At 41.8% G+C, this 11,660-nt stretch overlaps 1 protein-coding gene across 1 annotated transcript in view; it reads left to right on the top strand.

The window, feature by feature from the left end:
- The window catches only part of LOC118019975 (coiled-coil domain-containing protein 6), a 103,822-nt gene extending 93,126 nt beyond the window's left edge, over nt 1-10,696 (top strand). The window contains exons 8-9 of the mRNA XM_035019727.1: nt 7,246-7,370; nt 8,422-10,696. Coding sequence (XP_034875618.1) covers nt 7,246-7,370; nt 8,422-8,616 — 320 coding nt within the window. The 3' untranslated portion in view covers nt 8,617-10,696. The remainder of the gene's footprint in view (nt 1-7,245; nt 7,371-8,421) is intronic.
- Nucleotides 10,697-11,660: the final 964 nt, after the last annotated feature.

Raw genomic sequence — 11,660 nt, 5'->3', positions numbered from 1 at the left:
TGTGTGTCTGTGTGTGTGGTGGGGGGAGGAGAGAAAGAGTGTGTGTGGGGGGGGGGAGGAGTTCCACAGCAGAATAAAGTGAGGTGCCTGCTTGGAAGGGTGGCGGCAGGAAAGGCTTTGTGGGTTTGGCCAGCAGAACAGCTGCCTGTTAGGGACCCTGTCACTTGGGCTGTTGTAACCGTGGACAGCAGGGAATGCCCTTTAGGTGGACGAAGGGAAATGTGGTGGCAGCACATGTAGCCACAGACACACCGAGGTTAGGCTCCTGCCCAGTGCTCTGCTGCTGTGACCTTTCTTTCTTTCTTTTTTTTTTTAAAGAGGAGAAATCAAAAGACAGTCCAGCACAAAGCATGGCAACTTTTGTCCAGTTGGGGCAAGGTTAAGAGGAGCTGTTTGCAAACCAAAAGGGCTTCGTGTCCTGGATCAGTACATGATCATCCCCCTTGTTCTTGCCCCAAGGATGCTCTGGTATCTGTGCCTCCTGTTCTCTGGTGGCCTTTAAATCTCTCCGAAACTCCCCTTCCTTGCTGCCTCTCAGTTTTCCCCAAATAGCACTTGGGTTTCATTACCATGATAAAGGTCTTTGCCTTCTGATTTATTGATGTAAAAGGAAGGCATGCATTAGGAAGAAGCAATATGGAGGGTGGCTTTTATAGTTGATGGTGATGCTGATTCATATTCAGTATAATTTAGCCTTCTGTTTGATTTATTTAAACCTGAAGAAATCCTTAGAGGCATGTATTTTCCAATTCATTAAGTCTAATAATGTGATCATTGAATAAAGAAAAAGCAAAAGTCAGACCTTGGTTGGGAATATACTTCTATTGTAACAGATATTCTACAGGAAAATCTTACTCTGTGTACATAATTTGGACTTTCACTGTACCTGTCCCTATATTGGGGACTTGCCTGTATAGACGAGCCATTTGCTTTTCCTTAAACTAAGTAATAAGTAACACCTAGATTTTTTTTTTCTTTCAGCCAGCCTAAGTGAGAAGAACATTTGTGTCTTATTTTAAGTTCTATAATATCATCAAAGTAGATTTTATCTCCTATTTGGCAGCAGAATTACTCCTAATCTAGTCCCTTGCAGTCCTATACATAGTACATCAGCAAAACCTGAATTTTCAAGTTTGCTTTTCAATTTCATTTTTATTGGAAGAAGTTGTGGTGCTCATATTAAGAATATCTAATCACTTTCTAGTGGAATTATGTTGTTTTTATATGTATATATAGTTTTCATTTCCATTTTAATCATTTTGGCTCATTTTCATTTCCATTTTAATCATTTTGGCTCATTTCTTCCCTTACCATTTCTGATTAACATTGGCAGTCTTGCATTTCATCAAGTTGTTGAAATATTTTAAGTTCTCGTTCAGTTTGATTGAAAGATGTATTTCCTAGAACTTATCAAAGATCCTCTTCTCACTAATGTACGGACTTACATATGTGGATTATGTATGGGGAGAGTATTACTTGTCAACAGTTATCTTTCAGGTTGTCCGTTATTTTAAGCAGCCTAACGTCAAGATGCTCCCAATTAGCATATTTTGATGTGTCTAAATCACAGATGGGGAATAATGAACTTTGAAAAAGGGTCTACACCCCACTAGCAACAAGCATACCCGCTGCCCAGATCTTGGTTTCTAATTCTGTTCTCCAGTGAAAAGAACTGGGAACTCCTTGGAGAAATGGATGTTTCTGGGGCTTGGAGCAGGGAATGTACGGGATGAACCTGGAAAATCTGGTAATGCTGCAGAGTAAGGAGGTGCTCAGAAAATAGCAAAATGGAGGTATGTGGAAGAGACACAGGTGCCAACAGAAAGAGCCCCCATAGGCCAAAGCTGGAATAATCTGAGCCACAAAAGAAATAATGACGTGTTAGATTATAACCCAAACATAAAATAAATATCCATGAGTTCATACTAATATAAATAAATGACCGACTAAATAAACAAGGTAGAAGAGACAAATCTGTCCTTCGAAAGAATTCCACATAATTTACGTGGATACTCTGCTCTCAAGGAAGTAGAAATAACTCTTCACTCTTTAAATGTGGTAGGACATAGGGTCTTCCCTCCAAAGAGTAAGTGTGGTAAAGGGAAAAAAAGAGTAGCTTTACAGTGGGGAGAGTTGACAAACATGGCCTCAGGGTCCACGTCGACAGTGGGGGGCCATTGTCCATAGCACATGCCCTTGATGTGATGAAAATGGCACTTTACCTCTTTGGACTTCTTCCAAAAAACCCGTAACCCAGTCTAACCATGTGGAAAACGTCAGACAGATCCCAGCTCAGGGATAGTCTGTCTGCAGAATACCTGATTGATATACTGCAAATGTGACAAGCTCATCAAAAACAAGGAGAATTGAGGAACTGCCTCAGCTGAGAGGTGCCTAAGGAGACCTGACAAATATTAAGTGGCATCCAAATGGGATCCTGGAACAAAAAAGGGACATTAGGTAAAACTTCAGGATATCCAGAGAAGTGTGGATCTGAGTTAATAATAATGTATCAGTATCGGTTTATTAGTTGTTTTTTTTTTAAGACTTTATTTATTTGATAAAGAGAGAGAGCATAAGCAGGGGGAGCGACAGGCAGAGGGAGAAGCAGACTCCCCACCGAGCAGGGAGCCTGATGCGGGACTTGATCCCAGGACCCTGGGATCATGACCTGAGCCGAAGGCAGACGCTTAACTGACTGAGCCACCCAGGTGCCCCTTGGTTTACTAGTTGTGACGAATGTATTATACTAGCATAAGGTGTTAATAATAGGGGAGTCTGAGCATGGACCATACAGGAACTGTCTGTATTACTCTTGCCGCTTTTCTGTAAACCTAACACTATTCTAGAATTAAAAGTTTATTTTTAAAGAAAGCCAGAGAAATAGGTGAGATGTCACCTAGTCCTAGTAGATAAAGGGAGCAGAGAAAAGCCCTCCTGTCTGATCTTGAAGCAACTGTGTTATTTGGAGGTCAAGTACAGGAGGAAAACCTGGCGAAGGAGATTGGGAAGTGGCTACCAGGGGAGTGGAAAGAAAATTGGAATATGATCTCACTGAAGTTAAGACAAAGCCTTTCACCAAGAGGAGAGTGGTCGGCTTTGTCAGAGGCTCTCCAAGGTCAAGTACAATGAGGAGTGGAGAATGGTTGTCGCAACCAGCGGCACGGAAACACTGCTGACCTTGCAAGAGCAGCGCTGATGGAGTGATGGGGACGGAGCCAGATTAGGGAGATTTAAAGAGGAAATTGTGTCTATATTTGAATTTTTGCAAAGACCGTGGTCTTATGTGTAACTTCTAGAACTAAAATATCTTAAAATTATAATCTAAAATATCTTAAAAGGAAGAAAAGCTTTGTGCCTTTAGTTTGGCTCTACAATTTTTTTTTTTCATTAGCAAAAAGATACTAAAGAAAATTTGGGGGACAATTAGACGGGTATAAGCAGAAATAAAGTCATCCAGAATCCTATCCAAAGGTGGTGTTTTTAGGTGTCTCCTCTCCCTACCCCTTTCTCCTGCAATGTTCCTTTAGATAGTTGGTTTCACACAGATTATACCCTTCTGTACTTGCTTCATTTTGCTTAGTGGTTTTTGTCATGAATTGCTTTTAATTAATCATCTTTTAAAGTTGCAGCCTTGAGCGTGTGGACAGTGAAATAAAGTCTTAACCATTTTCACTTTAGTTAATGCATTTCTATATGAAAGCAAGAGAAATCTATTGTAGCAATAGCTTCAAAAAGCCATAGTATTTGATTTATTAGTAGATTGGTGTTTGGGGTTTGGCATTTTCAACCTAGGTATTTTTGGATTCTTATCCTGTATTGATTTCGTGGGCCAGAGGGTCAGACACATGATGATTAGAACTTAAGGGAAACAAAAAGTACTAAGGTATGGTCTGGCCTCTAAGAGCTTATCATCAACAATAGGGCCTGGGGAAGGGTTGCGGGGGTGGACATACAAGAAACAAGAAACTCTTTACAAGAAACTTTACAAGGCCACGCATAATGAATTTTATGCAGAAGGTGAAATAGCTGAATTGCAGGACATCCACTCTGTGGAGGGTTATATACTGTACAACTTCATTTCTGGAACATTCTCAAAGTGACATTACAGTGACAGGGAACAGATCAGTCATTGCTGGGGCGTAGGATGAGAGGGAAGGTGTGCCAAGTGAAAGGACTGACACGAGGGGGTTTCTTTGTGGTGATGGAGCAGTTTTGCAGCTGATTGTGATGACAGTTACTCTAATCTGCACATGTGATCAAATTACTTTGAGCTGTGTACACACGTGCCCACAGGAAGAGTACAGTAAACTCTGATGGAGTCCAACTCCAGTCTGTGCCTTCGTCACTAGGAGGGGACCTGTGTCAGTCTCCTGGGGTTGATACTGTGCTGTGCGTCTAGAACAGCTCGTTGGTGGAGGCTGGCTGCAGGGCCCACGGGAACCCTGTAGTGTGTGTGCAATTTCATGCGAGTGGTAAACGGTTTCAAAATAAAAAGTTAAAATTGAAAAAAATCTAAATAATTTAAGAAGAGATTCCAAGAAGAGAGAGCTACCCAGCTTTGAGCACTTTTGAGATGGGCCTTAAAGGAGCGTCATGAGCTGAAGCTTAATGAGGCTATCGTTGGCCAGGCACACTGAGCACTGTGATATTTACTCACTTCATCCCCACAGCAACCTTGTGAGGCCACTACAGTAATCTCATTTTACGGTCGATGGATCTGAAGTCCACTGTCACTCAGTGCCAAGTGGCAGAACTAGAGCTAATATGGCCGTTGGCTGTAGGATCTAGGCTGTTTGCCTCTTCAGAGGCTCATTGAGGTCCTGACTGACAGGGGAGAAAGTACAGAGAAGCTACCCCAGGCAAAGGGCATGATGTGAACTGAAGTAGAGGTCAGAATCAAGAGTGATAAGGTCACTGTGGTTCTTAACCACGGGCTGCCCTGAGGCCCTGTTCCCATAGATTCTATTTTCATCTGATTTGGGCCTAATTGAGGGCTTTGATACTCTGTGTTGGGAACCACTGACCTACAATATTAAGAGATAGTTTGGAGCCAAGTGCAGAGGCCTTTATAATATCCAGAGAAGAGATTTTTTTTTTCCCTTAGTTTAGGTAGACAATAGGAAGGCTTTGAAGATTGTTGAGTAGTGTCTAACATACCAGTAATTAACCTTGTAATGCTACAAAATAGGCTGCATCTTTATTATTATTATGAGCTTCTCTGTCTTGGGGTAAGGATCCATTTTCATAGCCTTTCTCTTAAATTTCATCACTTTCATAAGAAACAGAATTAGGGTTGTATTCCTCAGAGCTGTTTTAATAAAACTTCTTCCCTCCTCCAGCTGAAGTCCTTGTGGTCAAAACAAACATGGCCACTTAGTTTCCAAAGATTTAGACTTTACTCCAGACCTCCATCTTGTAAATGTGAACTCCACATCCACAATTGGAATGGGAACATGCCAAATAGAAAGCACTATTTGATAGTCAAATCAAGAAATGAAATTAACTCTTGACTTTAGATGTTGAGGGCACAAATTCTGGGACAAGACACATAAAGGTGGGCTTGGTGGCTGCATGTCTCAGCCATGGAAGCCAAAAGTATCCTTAACAGCTTAAAGAACTGTACTTATTACTTCAAGTGCACTCCTTAATGCCTATTACCCCATCCCCCCACTCACCTCCCCTCCAGCAACCCTCAGTTTGTTTCCTATAGTTAAGAGTCTCTTATGGTTTGTCTCCCTCTCTGTTTTCATCTTCTTTTTCCTTCCCTTCCCCTATGTTCATCTGTTTTGTTTCTTAAATTCCACATATGAGTGAAATCATATGGTATTTGTCTTTCGCTGACTGGTTTATTTCGCTTAGCATAATACCCTCTAGTTCCATCCATGTCATTGCAAAAGGCAAGATTTCATTCTTTTTGATGGCTTAGTAATATTCCATTGTGTGTGTGTGTATACCACATCTTGTTTATTCATTTGTCAGTGGACATCTGGGCTCTTTCCACAGTTTGGCTATTGTGGACATTGCTGCTATAAACATAGGGTGCAGGTGCCCCTTCAAATCACCGTATTTGTATCTGTTGGATAAATACCTAGTAATGCAATTGCTGGGTCGTAAGGTAGCTCTATTTTTAACTTTTTGAGGAACCTCCGTACTGTTTTCCAGAGTGGCTGCACCAGCTTGCATTCCCACCAACAGTGTAGGAGGGTTCCCCTTTCTCCGTATCCTCACCAACATCTGTCGTTTCCTGAGTTGTCAGTTTTAGCCATTCTGACTGGTGTGAGGTGGTATCTCATTGAGGTTTTGATTTGGATTTCCCTGATGCCGAGTGATGATGAGGTTTTTTTCATGTGTCTGTTGGCCATTTGTATATCTTCTTTGGAAAAATGTCTGTTTGTGTCTTCTGCCCATTTCTTGACTGGATTTTTTGGGTTTTTTTGGGTGTTGAGTTTGATTTAGGTGGTTTATACATCTTGGCTATTGTGGATAATGTTGCAGGCTGTTGAGCCTCTTTTCATATGCCTGTTGACTATTTGTATGTTTTGGAGAGATGTCTATTCAAGTCCTTTGCCCATTTTTTAATCGGATTATTTATTTGTTATTAAACTGTAGGAGTTCCTTATATATTTTGAATACTAATCCCTTATCTGATATATTTGTCAGTATTTTCTCATATTCCATGGATTACCCTTCTGTTGATTATTTCCCTTGCTATTTAAGCTTTTGAGTTTGATATAGTCCCCCTTGTCTGTTTTCTGCTTTTGTGGCTGCGCTTTTGGTGTCACATCTGAGAAATCATTGCTAAGACCAATATGAAGTTTTTCGTCTGTGTTTTATTCTAAGAGCTTATAGTTGTATGTCTTATGTTTGAGTCTTTAATCCATTTTGAGTTGATTTTTGTGTATGGTATAAGATAGGGGTCCAGTTTCATTCTTTTGCATGTGGATATCTGGTTTTCTCAGTACCATTTGTTGAAGAGGCTACCCTTTCCCCATTATGTATACTTGGCACCTTTGTTGAAGATTATTTGACCGTTTATGTGTGGACCTATTTCTGGGCTCTTTGTTCTATTCTAGGACTTGATATAATCCCCTTTTACTCAGGAGGCCATTTGGTGAGCCCGCTACTCTTACCTGTGTTCATTTTTGTTGGTGACTGAGAACTTTTGCATTTTAAAGTCTTCTAGATGGTTGAAGACACCAGAGAATGGAGTTTGAAATAATGCTTGCTATTGTTATATTTCAGGTCTATCATATGCAAGTCACACAGTTGGTTTCACGCCACCAACTTCACTGACTAGAGCCGGAATGTCTTATTACAATTCCCCGGGTCTTCATGTGCAGCATATGGGAGCATCCCATGGCATCACAGTAAGTATTCAGAGGGGAGGAAGCCACACTTGACTTTCTTGGTGGTAGCAGCCGCTGCTTCTTAGGAGAACCGGGGCTGATGCCCTTAGACCTTGACCTTTCTTCTCCCTCCCACCACCAGTTCACCTTCAAACTATAGAGACTTCCCCGCAGTTTGATACCAAATTCTGGTGTGGAAACTAAAATCCTTCCCAGGAGACAAAACTTCAGCTTCACTTTCTGTGAAAAATTACGCTTTGTGAAATGTAATTTGAACTCTGGCCAATGCCTTAATTGAACTCTGGCCAGCTCTTTGCCATAACGAATCATTGCTGGTTGCCACAGTGTCTAAAATATTTATTGTCTGCATCTTCACAGTTCACTGATCCTCAGTATTCTTCTTGAAATTAACCTTATTTCTGCTTTCACTCAGAATTTTTTCTCCTGGAATTAGAAGGAGCCTTAAGTGTGTTTGGTTCAAACTTCACTCAGGGGAGTTTTTTCTTTAGAGCTGGTTGTTAAGTTGACTAATAGAGCGATTGGAAATGTAACTAACGGGGGTTTGAGAATAGGAGAGAAGTGAGGGTATTTCCGATAAGGGAATCTTTAAAAGAAGACTCTTACTCTACAAAAGCAGGAGGTAGTCCTGAAGCCGTTTTTATTGGTTTGATGGGCTTTATGTAAAAAGAAACATTTGATTGAGCTGCAGCTTTCAGGATGTTGACAACTTACTTGAGTGACGGGAGGAACTTGGGGACAGACAGTGGACAGAAAAGATTAGAGTGGAGGATGAGGCAGCTGTCTTAATTCTAGGACTGTCCCATCGAGGGGCCCAAGTCCAGTAGTTTGGTCAGTGCAAGTTTCATAGTAATTTTGCACAGCTTTCTCTTGGGTGTAGGTGCAAACTCCACCTTAAGTTTTCATTAGTAGTTCAGAAACCAGTAGGGCTAGACAAGGAACTCGCTAGTTTCTTGTCTCTGTCGCTCCCCCTTTTCACTAGCCCCCACTTGTCAGGCTGTTAGAAATGAGCCGTCTGGACCCAGACTGACCTGCTGTTCTGTCCTCTCTACAGAGGCCTTCACCGCGGAGAAGCAACAGTCCTGACAAATTCAAACGGCCCACGCCACCTCCGTCTCCCAACACACAGACCCCGGTCCAGCCCCCTCCGCCTCCACCTCCGCCGCCCATGCAGCCTGCGGCCCCCTCGGCAGCCACCTCGCAGCCCGCCCCTTCGCAACATCCGGTGCACCCCTCCTCCCAGCCTTAATGCATGTGCTTAGTCTGCATCTCCTGTTGGGACTCGTACAGTGGAGCCGTCTACTCAACGCCAAAGGCTTCCTTCCCTGGCATTTTTGGATCTGACTTATTTGCACTGAGGTTATCTAGGCTTCACTATTAATTGTGTTGTAAGTGTTTGTCAGAAACGCAGCCAGTGTTGTGGGTCTACAACACTAAACAGATGACTTTTTCCATCAGTGTTTTACTTGAATCTACATGTACGTCCATTCCCTGGCTGGAACATTTGCTATTCGATATTTGGTAATTCAGCAGCAGTGTGCAATTTTTGCTTGGCCCCAGAGCTTCATTTTCCTGGCTTTTAGGTTTGTAAAATAAAAAGGGATATCTTTTTTACATTTTTTTTTTTCATGAATTTGCAGAAAATTACTGAGCTGTTACTCCCCTCCCCCCACCCCCCATTATAATGGTGTTTACCAAACATACCAATAATTCAGCACTACAATTCAGACCTTTGAAAATCTAGCTTTCGGTGTAGAATGGAAAGTTAGATATCAGTGCCCAAGACAATATATACTCTTTGATAGAGCTTTCTACAGATACACTTTTTATAGGTTATTTTCAGTATATGTCAACATCCATGTCTCTTGTGAAACAGATAGGCTAAAGTAATGGATCACATGGCTGTACCTTTTCCACATACACGTGGGATGGATAATTATTGTATATTAAGGTGTGATTCTTTCCTTATCTTTAGTGTTAACCTACCCAGACTGGCCCCTCTAACACGAGTCGATAAATGTTGTCCTGCCCACCGGTGGTTTTGATGGCTGATTAGACACACTCTTTGATTTCTGCTGCAGAAGGCAACGTGATTATAACAGAAACAGCTATTTTCCCCTTTCCATTCTTCGTGTTCCCCTAAAATAGAGTTTGAACAAATATTTTAAAGGTGCAAAATACTATTAGAAAGTACTATTTGAAATGAACATTATAGGAATCTCTTGGCATAACAGCCACAGAATAGTTTATTGCTTGGCAGAAGAGACAAGAGGTGAGAAGAAAGTAGCACATTAGCTGGATGAGCGCTTGTGTCGCCCGGTATAAGCAAGCGCGGTGTACAAACAAGTATACTCTGAATACGTTATTTCCACTCATTTAGCACAAATAAATCGTTTGGTTTCACTTGGAAGTGGAACACTGTGAGTCACTCTTTTCTTAATACTTGCAACATCTTTATTTTTGCTTTTCAGCAGTTACTGTTTTGTACTTTGGTAGTAAAGTGATTTTTACCACCTGTGTTTGCATATTTATATATGCTGTGGACGAAAATAACTTACTAGAGAATGTATATTTTATGATGAGAATGTGTATCTGTTGGATATAATCAGAGAACTGAAAATTAATTTATCAGTAATTTTTAAGAGTCCATGTTTTGTGACACCCATCTCTAATAGCTAGCGCTTTATTGAACACACTCCTAAAAATAAGGAACCGTGACATTGTAGATATTTAATAGTGTACAGTATAGAAACTTCCATTTTTGCCTTCGAATGCATATTTAAGAATTACAGAATGAAAAGTCTTGTTGGAAAATAGTGTTTGACTAGCATTTTAAGAACTGGAGAGTAAAAGCAACAATAGGATTTTTCACCTCTTCCTGCTTCCACCCCTGAACTTCACTCCCCAATTGGTCTATATAAATTTTATTTATAATCTGTATGTAATATACATAATCATAGTACAGTTCTCAAATAAGGGGAAGAAGTTTGGCATTTAATTATTGAGGCTTTAGGTTTTTAATTCGATCAGACGGGGTCCTAGCAAACCTGGGGATCTCACCAACAGCCTGCCGCCCCTCCTGGTACATTGCCATTCCGAGGAATTCTGAGAGGAGGCAAACCCATTTTGCCTTCACGGTACAGTTCTTGGTTTTTCTCATAGGAGAAGTATGGTCTATGTTTACAAGACTCTTTCATGAGCTGATAGAATTTAATGCTGTTGGATAGTGGCTTGCACGCAAACGAGAAAGTCCATAACGGAACAAGCTTCCCTCCACTTCCTGTCAGTGGTTCCCTCCTGAAAGCACAAAAGTCGAAACATTGCCCAATGGTGATTGAAAAAGCACTTGGCGTGAGCAAACTGCTCCTAACAAACGCCTTTTAGAAATAGGTTCCTGACTTTCAGACTTTTGCAGAAATGGAGTGCTGGTTTCCCTAGACTCGTCATTTCATTTCAAAATAAAACACAGCTCCTTCAAACACCACTTTTTCGATGTAGATCGAGTTGCCTCTCCCTGTGGACATTCAGAATTGGTAGAACAAACACTACTCTTTTGAATCTGTGCTGTTTCAGGTCCTTCTCAGGTGGTTTCTGACCCCGCGTGGCACCTGTCACTCGCAGGTAGTGCACCTGCCAGGACCATTCTTGCTGATGGTTCAGCCACCAGGGACCCATCAAATTCAGACCGCAAGCCCATGGAGGCAAGAGGCCCCTCACCCATGGGAAGTTGACTTACCGCGGCCGCTTCTCGTAGGGGCTGAATATGGTTCCTGCCATTTCTGCGGCCCACGCGCCCAGGGGCACCCTGGAGCGGTTCCCTGAAGGCCTCTGTCCAATCAGGAGCCGGCCCGCGGGCAGGCGGGCGCACCAGTAGCTTCTAGGAGCTTCCTTTCCCTGTCTTGCGGACAGAGACCCTTGGCTACCACTGTGCTGCTAATAGGATAAGTACTCTGTTGCCAGATTACCATGCCTTTTATACAAAACCAAATTAACTTCTCCAATACCTGACACCTCTCTGGGCTCTGAACTGCTTTCTCATCAAGCATGCTGGCATTCTGGACAGAATTTCAGAAATTTGGCAGATGGTGGAAATATTTAAAATTTAATTTAACTTGCTCCCTGTTAATTGAGAGGAGTTTTAAACTCTGAGCTCCTGGGATACTGACCAACCATGGGATGAATGTGTGACCAGAATGTGGCTTTGGCACCAAGTGCCGTTGTCCCTTTGTAATTGGCTTCTAACTGATTGGACCAGAGATCACTGATAATGTGAATTTTTGTTAACTGTTCAAC

This window comes from Mirounga leonina, unplaced genomic scaffold, assembly GCF_011800145.1.
Source record: "Mirounga leonina isolate KUSES-001 unplaced genomic scaffold, KU_Mleo_1.0 Mir_109, whole genome shotgun sequence".
Lineage (NCBI taxonomy): Eukaryota > Metazoa > Chordata > Mammalia > Carnivora > Phocidae > Mirounga > Mirounga leonina.
This window is presented reverse-complemented; position numbering and strand designations above follow the sequence as displayed.